Source organism: Magnolia sinica, chromosome 18, assembly GCF_029962835.1.
Source record: "Magnolia sinica isolate HGM2019 chromosome 18, MsV1, whole genome shotgun sequence".
Lineage (NCBI taxonomy): Eukaryota > Viridiplantae > Streptophyta > Magnoliopsida > Magnoliales > Magnoliaceae > Magnolia > Magnolia sinica.
In genome coordinates this window covers 10,201,311-10,219,686 of record NC_080590.1, presented here as the reverse complement: position 1 = coordinate 10,219,686, position 18,376 = coordinate 10,201,311, and the positions used below count along the sequence as shown (strand labels likewise).

The following is an 18,376-nucleotide window of genomic DNA, read 5'->3' as shown; positions in this document are numbered from 1 at the left end:
CGCAAAGTTTCCAATGGTGGTCATTCAATCCCCGCTGTTTCACGTGGCGTGGTACACCCGAGTTTTGGATATACCTGATTTTAAGGACCTTTCACTGCTGTGACCCTGAGAAACTGATGGATGGAGTGGATTTCTCACTGGAATCTCTATGCCCCGTGAAGGTTCCGACCACATAAACTTCCTATCTGCGGGACATAGGCAAATCGATTCCTTTTGAAACCGCGAATGTTAGGTGAGCATTTTCACCCGACGTGACAACGCGCACACCATCCTGGCCCTCTGTCCTTGCAGGTGGGACCCATTTTCGGGTGATCCAGACTGTTGATGTGATTTCCATCGCCGTGGATGGAACAACACCCAACAATCTCCCTGGTGAAATGGTCCTAGTCATAACGACCATGGTACCTGGGAACGGATTGGCCACTCCCCCTGACACCAGCCAATGGCTGATGGTCGGTGCTCTGTGGGCCCCAAGATGATGTATGTGTTTCATCCATTCTGTCCATCTATTTCAAAAGATCACTTTACGCGATGAGACCAAAAATTATGTATATCCCAATCTGAAATGGACCACACTACAGGAAACAGTGTTGAATGAGCGTCAACCATTAAAAACATTTTGGGAAGCCATAAAAGTTTTGGATCGACATGATTTTTTTTTTTCCCATTTCATCTGGGCCTCTATGATCTAATAAACAGATTGGATGTCAAATAAACAGTACAGTGGGCCTTAGGAGGATTTTAATGATGGATATCCAATCACTATTGTTTTCATGTGGTGTGGTCCACCTGAGATTTATATACCTCTCATTTTTGGAATATAGCACTAAAATGATCTTTAAAAATGGATGAACGTAATGGATGAAATAAATACATTATGGTGGGCCCCACAGAGCACCGACCAGCAGCCACGGGGCTGGTGTCAGGGGGAGTAGCCAATCCGTTTCCATGGTATCTTCTCGATGAATGGGTCCCGTTGTCTATTTTTCGGACGCTCGTGATTCAGTGAGGGGCCGCTTCCAGAAGGGGGTCGAAACGTGTCAGTGCCATGTGTAAGAGATCCGAGCCATTCATCAAGTCATATATCCAAAATTAAAAAATCATGGCGGCACGGAAGTAAGCTACACACCGTTGAATTTCAACAGTTGACTTTTTCCCAAACTGATCAACCGATCAAATTTATTTTGGTCCATGGGATTCTCAAAGCGTACGCTACCTGAATAACGGCCCGGATCTATGACACGTGTGCCGTTCGGTGGTTCTCTCACACATCTTCCACCCTTGCTGCATCTCGAATCTTTGATGGACGGTCATTTTTCAGGTACACCAACCAAAGGGCGGGAATTATTCCCAGTACGACAGGGGATATTCTTGGGTCCTGGTGTATTCGGTGGGGTCAATCAGGTTAAAAACCTGGATCAATGGACCCTACTTGCACAAACGGTGCAGATTCTGACACATGGCATACTCATCGTGTGGCCCACTTTTTGATCGATGATCGATGTAGACGCACGTGATCGCGAGGAGTACGCTTTGGTGTGCTCCCGATGTGTAGGATACGTTCCTTAGAAGTAAAGTGCTTCGAGAGGCCTCTTTGTCCCTATTCGACCGATCCAGAGAGAAGGAATCGCTTGCAGAGGAAAAAAAAAGGCCCCCCTTTTTTTTTTCTCGATCCTATCGTAACAGATCTGAAATAAAATCGTACGGTTTCTATCTCTGATCTATTTCTAGCATTTTCAATTTTCCATTGAAATCCTAGTTTTTCCATTGATTTTGGTCAGATTCGTGGATTTCAGCTTTTTTTTTTTTTTTTTTTTTTTTTCAGGTTTTTTCGCAAAAAAGGGCGATTTGTATGATGCGAAAGGTATGTTCTTTGATTTTTGGAGTTTTGTCCGCTTCCGGATATCAAATTTTTGGAGAAATTGAATTTATTTGTATTTTATATTGGTTTTAGTGGTGATAGAAGAATTGCTTTTATTTTGGAGAGATTTGATTGGAGGCATGTATATTGAGGAATTGACGGAGAGGGAATCGGGAATCGGAGACGAAGAATCGCTAACAGATGTTGGCAGCACTGAGGTTGTATTGCTGAATGCGAAAAGGGCGTTGATTGTAGTCGGGGGCCGCATTCTTTTCTACCCGACTCTTCTGTACAACGTCGTCCGAAATAAAATAGAATCGGAGTTTCGGTGGTGGGATTTCGTTGATGAGGTTTTTTTTTTTTTCCTGCGCCCTCTCTTGTTGAGTTTTGTTACCTCTCATGTGAAAATTCACTGTTAAATTTCAATATGTAATAGTAATGTGTCGATTATCAGCATTTATTGCTAGGTGCGGTTCCATTTCCAACAGACGTTCCTCGCTTAAAACAGCTTGGAGTTGAAGGGGTGATCACATTGAATGAGCCATATGAGACCCTGGTTCCTACATCTCTATATCTTGTGAGTATTTTCCATTGGTGGTTATTTTGATTTGTTTTTGCTTGTAGAATAGGTTTTTATTTATTTTCTTTCTTTTCTTCACTTCACTTCACTTCATTCTTGTGATTATTTTCCTTGCATGGTTATGTAGTTCTCCGACAATTTGAAAAGATTATGGTTGTTTTGTTGCCTTGGCTCTATAATTCAAATGGATGGGGAGATGAATGAGGAAGTTTTAATTAGAATTAGAGCTGGGTGGGTGAAGTGGCCATGTGCTTCTAGATATGCTGTGTGGAGTGGGGATGCCAATGAAATATACGGGGTCTTTCTTTAAAAACAACTATTCAGCCAGCTATCCTTTATGGGTGGGGATGCTAATGTAATAATAGAAGGAAGCTTTCTTGAAAAAACCTATTCAACAGCTACGCTATATGGGAAAGAGTGTTGGACGGTTTGGTCCAAGGCCATCCTGTTAAGGAGGACCTGAGAAGGGATATGAAACAATATGGAGACTTCTCTGAACTCCCAAGTATGAGTCCTTAGGAATGATTGCTGATACAATATTTGCAAAGCTGACCTTAAATAGTTGGGACAGGGTGGTGGTCGCAGCAGCAGGCTGGTGAAGATGATGATTAAAAACATGAATGGCAATTTTTTTAGAAAATAGTTGCTGAATAATTTGTGAATTGTTGAATAGTTTTTTTAGCTATTTGTTACTTACTAATGAGCAATATGTGAATTATTCGCCATTTGTCCATGAAGAATACCTAAATTATTTACGAATCATTAGTTTAAAGAAAGCCTTGAAGTAAAAGTTGTGTCCATAAAAATTTTCCATTTTTCTTCTCCTTATTTCTGAAATATTTAAGATTTATATTGGGTGACTACAAATTGGCAATTGCCTTGCTGCATTTCTCACTAATCTGAACTTTGTAACAGCTGTGTGAGCTTTAATCTAGCCAAAGTGATTTGCCTAGTTGCCTAGGTAGTGACCTGGTTGGCAGTAGCAGCAATTTGGTCATCGCATATGCCATGGTTGTCTATGCTTTTACATTCCAAGGAAGAAGGAAAAAAAGAAAGAAGAAAGAAAGTAAGATAGTGTACCTGGAGCCTTCACCTAGGCATATGGATTGCCACTTGTTAGTTGAACTGGTTAGGGCACAACTCTATTGGAGGGGAGACTTGGGATTGAGTTCTGATGTTGTACCTGAACTGATCATGCATTTCACCAAAAGGGACCATCAATTATGATGGTTTTATTTGTATGGAATTCGATACTTTTTTTTAATGGTTGAATGTCTCATTTCCCATTCACTAAATGGTTGTCCAGGCACCCAAGATGGTCAGTCCCTTTGGTGATCCTCTTTTTTGCTTAAGATTGTGGTTATTGTCAGGAATGGACTTTTTTGGGTTGTGGATTACTTCTGGTGTCAATATGAACTGGTTCAACATTAAATAGGATATCTCTCAGATTTCTATTTGCGAATAAGAACTGCCCATTCAAATTATGATTTAATTTTGTGGATTTCCTCATATAAATATCCGTCTCATCCTCTACTAGTTTATGACAACACAGTGTGAGTCTGTTGAATAATTGAACCAAGTGGTTGTCGATATCAGTGGTCCAAATAACAAATGAAATTGGGTTGGCCTGTTTGGGGATCAATATTTGATGTTTCTGTTTGTCTTGTTTTTATGTGTAGGCTCATGGCATTGACCATTTAGTGATCCCTACAAGAGATTACCTTTTTGCTCCTTCATTTGGAGATATATGCCAAGCTGTTGGCTTCATTCATAGTAAGCATTCTTCCCAAACTTTCTTTATTTCAGATGCACTGTATCTCTTTTGAATATTTTCGTCTTTCTTATAGACCAGCCCTCTCCATGAGCCTTGCTTTGGTATGACATCTATTTCACAATAGGAAAAGATGGAACGTGAGTGTGTGGCGGGTGCGTGTGTGAAAAAAAAGAAAAAAAAAGAAGATGGAACGTGACATCAAATTTGGTTGTCTTGGTAGCACGATTGCCACCATTCAGTGACCAAATCCTTGAAGCCCTCAAACTTCAACCATGCCAATTCAAATCTAAACGGCTTTGGTCCCCAATTTAGCTCCTCGGTTTCCAAGATGATGGGGCAATGGTCAGAGATTGGTTTGGGCAACCCCCTCTGATGAGCAAAGGAAACATGGCTGATCCAATTATCGACTATATCACGAAAAATCACACCAATAGAAAGATCCAAACCATCCAAAGGTTGGCCATCTAAATGGACGTTTAAAAAATGTTGGCAAGTTGTTTGTTTGTAATTCTTACATTTGTGGCCCACATGAGGCTTGAAATTTCCTCATTTTTGGTAAAAGTATATATTTCAATGGGCTTATTAGAATTATTCTATTAAATATCACACATGTATACTAATTTGGGATATTAAACTTGGTTTGAAATATCACATATGTTCATGTGAATATATTGAAAAATTCCAGTGCATTCCAATTTCTCCCATTTACTTCCATCCAAACAAAATATTTGGATTTCAAATGCATTTCATTTACTCCTATCCAAACACTACTAAGTAAGCCATTTACTTTTAATTCATTTACCTCCAATTCCATTTCCCATTTACCTCCATTTACAAGCTCCCATACGAGCCATAAAGTAAATGCGTCATCATTACGATTTCTCCACCTCCAAACCAAAAACACGGGAATCGTCAGTCAACGGACATATTTATGAGACAGGTAAAAGAATTTGTAATCATTGCACTTTTTCATGCCGTTACCTTGAAAATCTTGAATCCAAATACTGACATCAGTATATTTTGGTGATGATTTGACATTAAAGTAATGTAAAAATGTCATCACTATAATTTAAAAAAGAAGTGGCCATCATTACAATTTTACTGTTGATAAACCAAACATGAGAATTGATGGTCAAATGCGGATGTTGTCAAGAGGCAGGTACAATAATTTGTAATCATTTCACATTTCCTTTACATTACCGTGGTAATTGGTGAAACAAACAAGTCTTTGAAGTAATTATTATTGTACCTTTTGCGATCACCATTTTATTACTGTTGCTAGATATGTCCTAATGAACTACTTGTGTGCTTCCCTTTTGATAACATCAACTGACCAAACATTGTTTAGCATGGTGTTTAGTGCCATCATTCATGAACCCCATTATATAGGCTGGTTCAGGCTATAAGATCATTTTTAAAATTGAATCTGTGGCTGTTAGCAACTAAAATCTTATTCCGGTAGTTGGAGCTCAAATGATGACAATGTCAAACCAGCTTTGCTTTTACAAACGGGCCTTTGTTAAGGCCATACATGCAGATTAGGCGGCTCAGGTACACGCCATCACTTGTGCCACCATGTCACATAGGTGCAGGATCCAATCCATCCATCATGAGGGTCCCGCCATGTTGATATCCTGGTCCAAGAATCAATTTGGTTGAACAAGCATGTGTGCCACCGTTTATGAAACAAATGCAAACTTGGTCAAAGTTTTCTAAGAGGCCCACCCGTTTCATGGCATGCCTGATGAGTGGACAATACATGATTTCTGGTTGAGAACATCTAGACAATAAGACTGACACCATGGTTGGCTTGGATATTACCTATCTGCCATGTTGGCACATGTGTTGGTGTGTAGATGCTGTGTCTTGTACACAATTTGGGCTCAGCAAGCCTCTTACGAACGATAATAGTATATTACTTGATTTTCTGAAGATTGAAATTACTAGACTGATATGTGTTGTATATATGAGTGTGTATCTTGGTTTTATTTATCTATATATGTATATATATATATATATATTTGGAAAGGTTGGAAGTAATTTACCCCAGGAAAAAAATGATTTTGAGAGAAGAATTTACAGAAAGGGATAGCCACCCCCAATGATCCAATCCACCCATTTCAGTGGTAGGCCTGAAAGCCTCACCTAGCAAACATGTCTCTCCTTCTGTAATGATCTGCTATTTGATCTGAACTGATTGTAAATGGTCCATCCCTTTAACTCCAATCCAGGGAACTCTTACCTTTGCCCCATTGGAGTCACAGTCAACAATTGGACCAGAAAAAAAATAAATCTCTAACAGCCTACACTTGTTACAAACGATATTCCCATATCCATTTTGGTCCTGGATCATCCCAAGATCTGCCATAACAATTCAGTTTTACTGACCCTTCAAAAGGAGGCTTCATTTGGATGACCTCCTCAATATTGTTATCATTGATTATTTCTTACCGCCCCTTAGATTGTTACTGTTTACATTGATGAACTCCTGTGAACAATCACCCAAAGCTATAATTTTCCCTATTATTCTCTCTATCACTTTAGTTCCACTTTCTGACTTGTATTGGAAGTAAGTCCGGTTATTTTGTCCCTTCCAAGTAGACCAAAGTACCATCATGGATGACAAAGATTCCTCAAAAAGCCGATCCTTTGGGTAGTACTAAAACCTCCTCCTTGCTTCCATAAAATTCCCCAAAGATTCCAGTGGAATAGAATATCAGTTCATCTCATGTTATTTGTTAGAATGGCTGTTTTTTTCTGTTTTAGAAAATCCACATATACCTGGTAACTCTTAGTTACTGCATTGTGGTTTGTTTGCAATATGACTGAACTTCCTATAGCTAAGACTTTCTAGACATCTGCATTAAATATATTAACAAAGTTGCCCTTGGACTTGCTTTGTCTCCAGTGCATGCTGATACTTGAATACGAGTCTGTGAAACATGATATATTGTTAGCTTTTCTTCTACCAACTGCAAGTACACAAGTAACACAAATACAAAATAATAATAAATGAGAGTTTCTAATCCTTCCTCACCAATCCTGTTCTGATGCCATCTGGATGTTATTATCGTAACAATATCTGGCCATCATTACCTGCACCTACACCAGATTCTGAATTTGTGTTACACACAATGCACTTCCTAACTGACCACCATTGATTCATTTGACAACAGATGGATCTGGAGGTGCTCTTTTTATCTCTCTCTCTCTCTTAGTTTTTTTATTTTTATTTTTATTTTTATTTTTTATCCGTCTCTTCTTTTCTTTCTTTCTTTCATTTTTTTAGTTATTTATTTATTTATTTATATATAAAAAATTACCTATATTCCTTCAAAGACCCGACATTTATATATAAAAAATTACCTATATTCCTTCAAAGACCCGCCCCGCTTTTTTTTGGGTGCTTTGTAGTAAAATAAGGGCACCTCTGATCGACATCTCATGATCTCATGCTATGTCATGGCTTTTATTGCCAAGTATTATGAAATCCCACTCTGATTGGCCATGCATTGCATGCTATAAAAATTTTCCTTACTGTTTTTTACTAGAATAAACTACACAACTTATCATTCTCCAGCCTTGCATTCAAAGTGTTACATGAAGTGGCCTTCATTTGTTCTCTCTTTGGAATGATCTTTGTCCATGTTCTGTTGTAATTTTCTTTATGGTCTCCTCACATGAAGGGAATGCTTCCCATGGGAGAACAACATATGTGCACTGTAAAGCTGGCCGTGGACGCAGCACAACCATTGTTCTCTGTTACTTGGTACGTAACACACTTAGCCTTTGGTATAGAAATGCTGAATAGCAATGAATAATGGGCCTGCAAGCCATTACTGAGCTTTCTTGTTGCAGGTGCAACACAAGGGTATGACTCCTGCTGCTGCTTATGAATATGTGAGGTTTAGCAGGCCGAGAGTGCGTTTAGCTGCTGCTCAGTGGCAGGTATTTAAGTACAGGTTTCAGCAATCTTTCACTTTCTCCTTTTAGGTTTGAGTTTTCTCTATACATGTATTCGGTTCTTCTGGAGCTGCCAAAAAATTCAAAATAACCAATGCCATCGTTACATACATTTTACACTAGCACATGCATATACGTGTGCATATATATGGTCTCTAATAATTTTGCATAGCCATACACTTGACATGCATACTGACATTGATCCAGCTGAGTGCATTTGCTCTTGGTTTGACGTATTGTCTGAAATCTATACGTACCAGTATACGATACATCTGTATTGGCCTGAAACAGTCCAATACAGGGATGATACGACACATTATGACCCCGTATTGGTGGCAACTGATACAGCATGCTGAAGCTGATTTGCAAACCGTGCATTTACTCAGTCCAAATGCTAGTATTGGACCTTATGAAGGAATCCATTAAGATGGCCTCTTGATCTCCAATTATGGCGTTGATGCATATAACCTGCACACGCAGTTGTCTGTCATGCTAACTGTATAAACTGTCTGGTTCTTCCCATATCCGCCCTTCATTTATGATCCTGTCGATCCTGTCAATCCTGACTCAACAGTGGATCAAAATCCCACATTCCATCAACAAAAATTGATTGCTCACTTGCCTACAAATTGCAGGCTGTTCAAGAGTACTACGAGGTAAAGGTAACAAAGACCAGGAAGGGCAGTTTCATGGACAATCCGATCATGAAATCTCCAGCTCTAATGACCGCTCAAGGTACCATGGTTTTCGATGATGGGTCTGTTGTAATGGTGGCAAAGACTGACCTTGATGGGTACAATGGAAGCCATGAATCGGGAATTGTCGGCAATGACATATGGGCAGAGCTGAGCTTGGTCTACAGGGTCCAGTTTGCAGGGCAGGCAGCTCTGGCGAGGCTTTCATGCCTGTGGCTTCGTTGCCACACGGGGCAAAAAATAGGAGCTGAGAAGCTGGGAAAGGAGAGCTGCTCAGTAGAAGCTGATCAGAGGGGGGGTTTAGGTGTCGATATACCTGTTTATTGAGAGGGGTGTTGAGAGTGTAGTGAAAGTCACAGAAGCTTTTCTTCTTTGCATCTGCACCCTTCTTCTTTCTTTGGGAAAAAAAGAAGTGTATGGACATGTTAGTAATAATAATAATATTATTATTATTGCATCTGCACCCTTCTTATGTATGTTTATGTTAATAATAATAATATTGCATTTGTGGAAAATCAAATGCTGGGAGAAGAAGTGTTTTTATTTCTTTTGAGAAGGATTGGAGGGCCAATGAGCTCCTGATGAACTGGTAGCTTGTTAGTACACACCCATTTCAGTACACACACTCCATGTTAGCCAACCCCCGCCAGGGATCGATACCAAGACCTCAAGGATAGGACCTGTTTGCAACTCCATAGCAAAGCTAGCAGCTTGGATGGGATTGGAAAAGGGGCCCATTTTAATGTGTTTTTTCCATGGCCTGTGGCATTTCTTAGAAACCAAACATCTATATCTGCCAGCCATATCTCTTTTATTATATATAGTGCAAATCAAGAAAAGTGACATAAGCTTGAGGTAACCTGACATCAGCACAAAGGGTGTGTTTGAATTTTTAATATCCCTAGTAAATCACTGTAAATAAATAATCATTATTTACTTTCGTATAACCGGCACCACTCCCAATATGACGTTGACAGCCATCTTGTTTTATGGCTTTTTGTCTCCAAGGAAGAAAACATAACAACTGTGGGCCCCATCGTGATCTATGCGTCTTATCCACATTGGACTTTCATTTTGTCATTTTGCTGGCCCATTTCAGGGTATGACGGGAGAAATGAGGTAGATTTGACTGTGTGGCCTTATAAACCAATCAGGTGACAAATAAACATCAATGTAGACTTTAAGAAGGAAACAACTCTAAACTGTGGACATCATTAGGACTAATATTTCTATTCCTTGACGGTTTAGATAAAACACATACATTACAGTGGGCCCCACAAATTTTGCACACTTCTCGGGCAAGCTGATTTCAATACATGAACTTACAAAAATGGAGGTGAAGTTACTCACCCTCAAACAAGTTGATTTCAATACATGCATTTACAAACTCAAGGTGAAATTACTCACTTCTTTTTCCTCTCTACCAAACACTAGAAGTCATTATTCTGATTTTACAAGTATTTGCCAAAAATCAAAGATCCCCTTAGAAAGGTATTTTCTTTGCATTTGAAATCCTTTGGATTACAAAGAGAATATATTTTTCTTCCAAAAATATCGTTAAAAACACGGCATTAGGGGTAAACTATTCTCTCCATGATATATATAGGGAAATGCTCACCTGTGCACCAGTTCGCACGAACTGGTGTGAACTTTTTGGAGAACCCATCATATGTGATGTGGATCCAAAATTTGAACCATTCATGTGAAGCAGCACCTCATGAAATCCCCTGGGCCCAAGTTTTACTTTGATCTAAAACTTTGATGGGCCATGAAAAATGAAAACAAATTCCTCCCTTGATTTGCATTTCTCTTTGCTATGGGCCACCAGAATTTTAGATCATGGTGAAAATTTGTCACATGGGGTTTCATGAGATTCCGCATCACATGGACCGTTCAGATTAGACACCCATGACACATGTGCAAAGGTGCGCACCTGCGTAGGTGCGCAAGTGAGCATGACTCTCTCTCTCTCTCTCTTTATATATATATATATATATATATATATAGTGCCAAATGTAAAGGCAAACCATTTATCAGAGCATCCTCTATTTTTCAAACAAGTGCAAATATGTTATCAATGTAAAGAATGCATTCTTGCTTGCAAATTGAATATTGCAATTATTAGCACCAGGAAATGGTACAAACGGATGCATTTTTGGTTGATATCTGAATATTGCAATTTTTAACACTACAAAATGTCACAACCAGATGCATTTTTGCCCACAAATGGAATATTGCAATCCTTTCCACAACGCGTAAAAAAGAGAAACAACTCTCTTCCTCACACTATTGAGATTTTATGATATGTTGCACCACATCAAAAGTCTCAAACCGTATACTCTATTCTTATAACGTTCTGATATATTCTAGCATTGCTGTAATGTTGGCAATATTATGTGTTCTTGAACCTGTGCTAGTTTGATGTTGTCTGTGAATCTTCAATCTCAATTCCATGTTTGAATACCAATCCTTAAAAGTGTATTTTATTTTATTTTATGAAGGGCTAACCCTATCTAACCGTTGGATATACACCGTTTTCAATTCTGATAAGTGCAGCCATGTTTGGGTAATCCAGACCATTGATAGAACATGCACCAAAATACCTCAATTACTAATATCTGAACCTCCTTGTATGTGGGCCCTTGTATTTTTCTTCAAAACTGTCCATTTAAAGACAGTAAATCTAAAGATGATACTGTGATATTGAGGAGGTTTTGAGCTATATAGTCCATCCACAGTGGGCCACAACAGACTAGCCACCTAGATTACCGATCGGTGGTCCCCACTTAATGGGAATTGAAATCACATTACACTGCAAATATAACCCATTTTTCACTGATAATCAGATCACAAACACAGCTCCAAACTAATAATCATACAAAAAGAAGAAAAAGATATCCAATAAAACTCAGATTCAATTAAAAAGACAAAATAAAATCCTCTCAAAATCCAATCTCCTTATTAGACGCTATAGGATGCCCGTCGTATTCCAATCGCACGGAGAGCGTCGCAGAAATCGCTCGGAATTTCAACCTCAAACCATCCATGATTTCCTGAATATTCTCATCTTCCGGATCCAAAATTGGGTATTTCTCCAGCAATTCCTCCATCTGCTTCATGTTCTTCTGAACCCTCGACGAGAAGCTGCTTGGTTCGACGCGAAGGATCGAATTCCATACGTCGATGCAACCCCGGTAAAACCCTAGCTCCTCTCCTACTTCAAACCCTAGCTTCAGGCCCACCTCTCTTCCTTCATGCTTTCCGGAGATGAGGCCGTCGTTGAATCCATCTCTGAAACCATCGTCGAAGTGATTTTCTTCAAGCTTAAGAGAGGAATCGAAGATGTCTTCGAGATTTCTAGGGTTTGGGGAAAGAGATTCCATGGTCTTGAAAGAGAGAGAGAGAGAGAGAGAGACGAGCTAGAGAAGGAGAACGTGGTATTTCTATGATCCGCGACCTGTGTCTCTATCTCTCCTCAGTATGCTCGGGTTTTCGATCTAACGATTAGGGGTCTTTTTCAGTAATCCAATCCAGACCGTTGTCTGCTGAGTCCCACCCAAAAGATATTTAAGATATTTTCCGTAGGACTATCGTAACGATTCAATTCGTGGCCTATACATTGATCAACGGCCCATGTTCAAATAGTCCCAAAAATAGAGCGCTGGGATTTCATATGTAGCAGATTTTTTGGGTATTTTCTAACATCAGTGGAGCCCAACATGCAATTGGCAGCCAGTGGGGCCCACCTTCTGCTAATCCAAAATGTTCATTTTATGGGTCTCAAAAATATAACGGGAGACCCTTGTTTGCAAAATATATGCGGGTTTTAGGATCTTACAAGTGGGTAGATGGTTTAAATCATTTGTGGAATAAGCTAGATAGACAATCAAATTATATTTATGATGAAATATCTATTCTATTCATAAGAATAGAGAAAGGATACCTACCCATAGTTACAAGGAGAGAATGCATTATAAAAATAAGTAAAAATAAAAAAACATAGATAAAATAAGACCTATCTTTATCTTATCCAACCTAACTGTGATATTTTATTTATTTATTAGTAGTTGCCTATGAATCCTACTTAATATCCAATAGCTCAAATAAAAGATGAGTCTAACAAAATAAGTATGTTGAGACAGAACGACAGGCAAAATGAGAAAAGCCCAATTAAAAATGAATTCACTTAAAGTCAGGTGTAATAATAGAGATCAAGAACCACATCAAGTGAAATGCTAAAAACGGATTCACATGACTAATCCTAAATAAATAAAATAAAACTTAGATGATGATGATGTGGGATGCAATGCACCAACATCAATGGGTCCACCTGCTATCCAAGATGTTCATTTGATGGGAGCCACGATTGAACGAGAGAAGCTAAAAAATTTCCCGCTCATGATTCTAAACCTTGTTGTGAATTTATAGTTCTTACGCACCAAGACGAATAGTAAAGTCATGATTCCATGACGGCCCCTCATGTGAAGGGGTGATACAGGTGTCAGAAATCAGGCCATTCACAAGGAGTGCAGATTGGGTACCGCCTTTAGCATAGGCCCACATAGATGTGTGTGTGTCTCTCTCTCTCTCTGTATATATATATATATGAGGCATGCTCACCTACGCACGTGCACACCTTTTCACACATGTCATGGGTGTCAAATCCAAACGGTCCATAAGATGCGGAATCCCATGAAACCTTAGTGGGTGAATTTTTACCCAAATCTAAGATTCTGGTGGGCCATAGCAAAGAGAAATTCAAATCAAGGGAAGAAACTGTTTGCATTTTTCATGGCCCACCAAAGTTTCGGATCAAAGTAAAAATTCGTAGGAGGGGGTTTCATGAGGTTATGCTTCATGTGGACCATTCAGATTTGCGAGATTCATCAGATATGATGAGTTCTCAAAAATGTTGGTATGTACTACGTACGAATGAAATAAAATAAGAATATTATTAAATGAGAAATTTATGACTGTACGACCCATTTATGGCCCATTTAGGAGACTAAGCCCACCTCATTTTCCCTTGCGAGAATACGCCCTAGCTGTACGGATGGCTTGCCAAAGGTCGAAAATGCCCATGCTTGTTCCGTCAAGCGGATCGGTGGTGCTCGAAGACGAGCGTTGACACTCCTCGAACTCTGAGTTGTACAAACGTTCAAAAGATATCAAAGTTACGTGGGCCCCATAGTTACGTATTTATTATATCCACAACGTTCATCCATATTTCGAGATCATTTCGGAGCATTATCAAAAAAAAAAAAATCATATCCAAAGATCAATTGGACCACACCACAAAGAGCAACGGGAAAATTGATTTTCACCGTTAAAAATTTTGTAGGGCCCACCATAACATTTATTTTCCATCCAATCTATTCATAAGGTCACAAAAGCCTGAATGAAGAGGGAAAAAAAAAATTCATAATGATTCAAAACTTCTGTGACCCCTAAAAGGTTTTCAAGGGTAGAAATTCAATCCTCTACAGCCTTTTACAGTGTGGTCCACTTGATAGCTAGATCTGTCTTATTTTTCGTCTCAAGCCTTAATACGAGTTCGTCCAATATATGGACGGTTTGGATATAACACATACCTCATCATAGGACCCATAAAAAGTGGTGGGGATTACAAAAGTAAAAAATAAAATAATAATAAATAAATATGCTAGGAACTCATGGCTACAGTATTTTCTATAGTTACGGATTATAACCGTAGCCATACCGTAGCCCTTGCCGCTTCGATATGCCCTTTTATATGTATCGAAGGTCTTTCGATTAATTGAAAAAGGTCCAAAACTGTCTAGCAAGTGTGCCTCAAAAATCCTGCAATTTTGATACATATCGAAGAGTATTCGATATGTATCGAAGGTGATATGACCAATAGCTACAGATTATAACCATAGTCATAACTGTAGTCTGTGCCAGTTTATGAAATTTTTTATTTTTATTTATTTATTTTTTTACTTGGATAAGTTTATTCTACCTACAATTTTCTCTAATACATATTTATATAAATATGTATATATAAGCATATAAAAAAAAATCTCTCTAATTTTCATTTATTTCTTTATTCATTTAACAAGAATATCTTCTAAACCAAAATTAGTTACTTGACGTACCCTATATGATTTTGGGGTAGGAGAAGCTACTTTAGCCAACCAACCTGGTTATTTTTCAAGATTCCATTAGATCTATGGTCCAAAATCCATTTCATTCACTTCACGGTCAATTTCAATTAGTTCGCGGTCAATTTCATTCATTTCATTTACTTCGCGATCAATTCCATTCATTTCATGGTCAATCCCAGCGATTCCGTTTTGATTCACGGTCATTTTCATGCATTTCACGGTCAATTCCCTTCACTTCACGGTCATTTGCATGCATTTCACGATCAATTCGCTTTAATTCATATCATTCCCATGCATTTCACAGTCATCCCAAACTATTCTGTGTTGATTCACGGTCATTTCGAGGCATTTTACGGTCATGCCCTTTCACTTCACGATCATTTGCATGCATTTCACAGTCAATTCGCTTCAATTCATGATCATTCCCATGCATTTCACGGTCATCCCAAACTATTCCGTGTTGATTCACGGTCATTTCAAGGCATTTCACGGTCAATTCCCTTCACTTCATGGTCATTTGCATGCATTTCACAGTCAATTCGCTTCAATTCATGATCATTCTCATGCATTTCACGATCATCCCAAACTATTCTGTGTTGATTCACGGTCATTTCGAGGCATTTCACGGTTAATTGCCTTCACTTCACGTTCATTTGCATGCATTTCACGGTCAATTTGCTTCAATTCATGATCATTCCCATGCATTTCACGGTCATCCCAAACTATTCCGTGTTGATTCACGGTCATTGCGAGGCATTTCACGGTCAATTTCCTTCACTTCACGGTCATTTGCATGCATTTCACGGTCAATTCGCTTCAATTCATGATCATTCCCATGCATTTCACGGTCATCCCAAAATATTCCGTGTTGATTCACGGTCATTTCGAGGCATTTCACGGTCAATTCCCTTCACTTCACGATCATTTGCATGCATTTCACGGTCAATTCACTTCAATTCATGATCATTCCCATGCATTTCACGGTCATCCCAAACTATTCCGTGTTGATTTAGGTCATTTCGAGGCATTTCACAGTCAATTCCCTTCACTTCACGATCATTTGCATGTATTTCACGGTCAATTCGCTTCAATTCATGATCATTACCATGCATTTCACGGTCATCCCAAACTATTCCGTGTTGATTCACGGTCATTTCGAGGCATTTCACGGTCAATTCCCTTTACTTCACAATCATTTGCATGCATTTCACGGTCAATTCGCTGCATTTCATAATCAATTCCCTTCACTTCACGGTCATTTTCATGCATGAAACGGTCAATGAAGGCGATTCCGCTTCACTTCACGGTCATTTCCATGCATTTTACGGTCAATTCCCTTCACTTCACAGACAATTCAATGCATTTCACAGTCAATTCCCTTCACTTCACGGTCATTTTCTTGCATTTATGGTCATTTCCGGCGATTCCGCTTCACTTCACGGTCATTTCCATGCAGTTCACGGTCAATTCCCTTTACTTCACGGACAATTCCATGCATTTCACGGTCAATTCCCTTCATTTCATGCTCATTTCCATGCAATGTATGGTCAATTTCGACGATTCCACTTCACTTCACGGTCATTTCCATGCATTTCACCGTCAATTCCCTTCACTTCACGGTCATTTCCATGCATTTCATGGTCAATTCCCTCCACTTCACGGACAATTCCATGCATTTCATGGTCAATTCCCTTCACTTCATGGACAATTCTATGCATTTCACGGTCAATTCCGGCAATTCCGTGCACTTCGAGTGTCCAACCTCCCCACACTTGAAAGAAATCGAAATTGTCTGTGATCGACTACCTCCTGTCATCCAATGCATTTTTTGGTCAGATTGGGAACATTTCCTTGGCTATGCTACCACACCGTTTGTGGTTGCTAAATGTGACCCAAGTTCTTCGATCTACTGATGATGGCCCACCTTGTCAACTTCACTTCCTGTACTAGGCAACGGTTGGGATCCTTTCTCATTTGATGTATTGAATGATGCACTCTCTCGCCCATTGGCATCTCTTGTACCCCCATCTGTATGTAAACCGGGTTCCTTGCTAGGCAGATGGTAGGGAACCTCCGCCACTTGGAATCCTTCACCAGAAGATGATGGCGGCCCTTTATCTATGAATCCATGGAGTAACATACCCTCCAGTGCATTACCATTTCCTTCTGCCCCTTCATGTAAATTAAGACCCTTGATTGGTGGATGGTGGCTTCCCTCTGCTTCAAATACTTTTTGAGATGATGATAGTGGTTCGTTCTCTATCGACCCATGGAATAACATACCCTCTAAATCACTACCATCTTCTTCTCCCACTTCATGCAAATAGATATCCTCAATTTTAAGATGGTGGCCCACCTCCTTCACTTCAGATCCTCCACCAGATGATGAAACTGACCCTCTTTATTGACTCATCAAATGATATATCCTCGCGTTTGTCATCATCTCATACCCCTTGGTCATGCAGATTAATCCTTTCGATCGGTGGATGGTGGTCCACTTCCACTTTAAATCCTTCACCTGATGATTTCTCTATTGACCGATGCAATATCACATCCTCCAGTCCATTATCATATCGTTCTTTGAGCACTTCGATCAATAGAGATTCTTTACCAGATGATGATAGACAGTCATTCTCAATTGACCCATACAACAACATACCCTTGATTCCATCACCATCTCCTCCCCCTTTTCATTTAAATCGAGCTTCTCGATGAGCGAATGGTGCCCCACCTCCTCCACTTGAAACCCTTCCCCAGTCAATAAGATTCTAGTTGCTGGACCATTAAGGTACATTTTTGATATATCGATATTTACTCGATACATACTTACTTCAATATATCGAAATATCGGAGAGATAATCGATAATTGCACTAAAAAAGCAGTTCGACGCTGGACATGTTCTGACAATTTTCGATATATCGAAATCTAGTCGATATATCGATACCCCGATATATCAACATCTACTCGATTATATCGATAATACAATTTAAAAGGCATTTTGTCGCTGGACAGTGTGTGACCATTTTTGATCAATCGAATAATAGTCGATATATCGGTCGGTTGTAAGGATGACTTACTACTATTATATTGATTAGATTTCGATATAATCGACAACTTACTCTACCATTAATCGATTAGGTTTCGATTATATCTAAGAGTTTCGATATATCGTGCTCTATTCGACATATCGAAGTGTAATTTTTTCATTTTTTTCTAATGTGTTTTTTTATTATTTTTTACATATTTTTTTTTGTTTTGCTTTTTTAGGTTAGCTTGTTAGTACACACCCATGTCGGTACACACTCCATGTTATCCAAGTTGTGTTCATAGTGTGCTTCTTCTAGTCTCTTAAGTTGCACGGTCATTTGCATGCATTT

The 18,376-nt window shown here is 39.1% G+C and overlaps 2 protein-coding genes across 5 annotated transcripts; one reads left to right on the top strand and one right to left on the bottom strand.

The window, feature by feature from the left end:
• The first annotated feature begins 1,585 nt into the window (after positions 1 to 1,585).
• On the top strand, positions 1,586 to 9,293 carry LOC131232640 (phosphatidylglycerophosphate phosphatase PTPMT2). Of its 4 annotated transcripts, XM_058229022.1 has the most exons (8): positions 1,599 to 1,701; positions 1,826 to 1,864; positions 1,955 to 2,211; positions 2,316 to 2,438; positions 4,121 to 4,214; positions 7,902 to 7,984; positions 8,074 to 8,163; positions 8,814 to 9,293. In XM_058229022.1, exons 3-8 carry the CDS (start codon positions 2,002 to 2,004, stop codon positions 9,198 to 9,200), a joined length of 987 nt encoding a protein of 328 aa, XP_058085005.1. In that variant the 5' UTR covers positions 1,599 to 1,701; positions 1,826 to 1,864; positions 1,955 to 2,001; the 3' UTR covers positions 9,201 to 9,293. The 4 variants fall into 4 exon arrangements, with proteins under 4 accessions (XP_058085006.1, XP_058085005.1, XP_058085007.1 ...); XM_058229023.1 differs by lacking the exon at positions 1,826 to 1,864 and having other exon boundaries at positions 1,586 to 1,701; XM_058229024.1 differs by lacking the exon at positions 1,599 to 1,701 and having other exon boundaries at positions 1,782 to 1,864.
• A 2,477-nt stretch (positions 9,294 to 11,770) lies between these two features.
• On the bottom strand, positions 11,771 to 12,375 carry LOC131233611 (uncharacterized). Its single transcript, XM_058230391.1, has one exon. The coding sequence runs from the start codon at positions 12,254 to 12,256 to the stop codon at positions 11,816 to 11,818; it is 441 nt and encodes a 146-aa protein (XP_058086374.1). The 5' UTR covers positions 12,257 to 12,375; the 3' UTR covers positions 11,771 to 11,815.
• Between the last annotated feature and the right edge of the window lie 6,001 nt (positions 12,376 to 18,376).

Bases quoted from the DNA above. Each gene is read 5' to 3' on its own strand.
- LOC131233611 (XM_058230391.1), bottom strand. From the start codon at position 12,256: ATGGAATCTCTTTCCCCAAACCCTAGAAATCTCGAAGACATCTTCGAT.
- LOC131232640 (XM_058229023.1), top strand. From the start codon at position 2,002: ATGTATATTGAGGAATTGACGGAGAGGGAATCGGGAATCGGAGACGAA. The intron at 2,212-2,315 runs GTTTTTTTTTTT...GTCGATTATCAG, and splicing joins GGTGGGATTTCGTTGATGAG to CATTTATTGCTAGGTGCGGT. The intron at 2,439-4,120 runs GTGAGTATTTTC...TTTTATGTGTAG, and splicing joins TTCCTACATCTCTATATCTT to GCTCATGGCATTGACCATTT.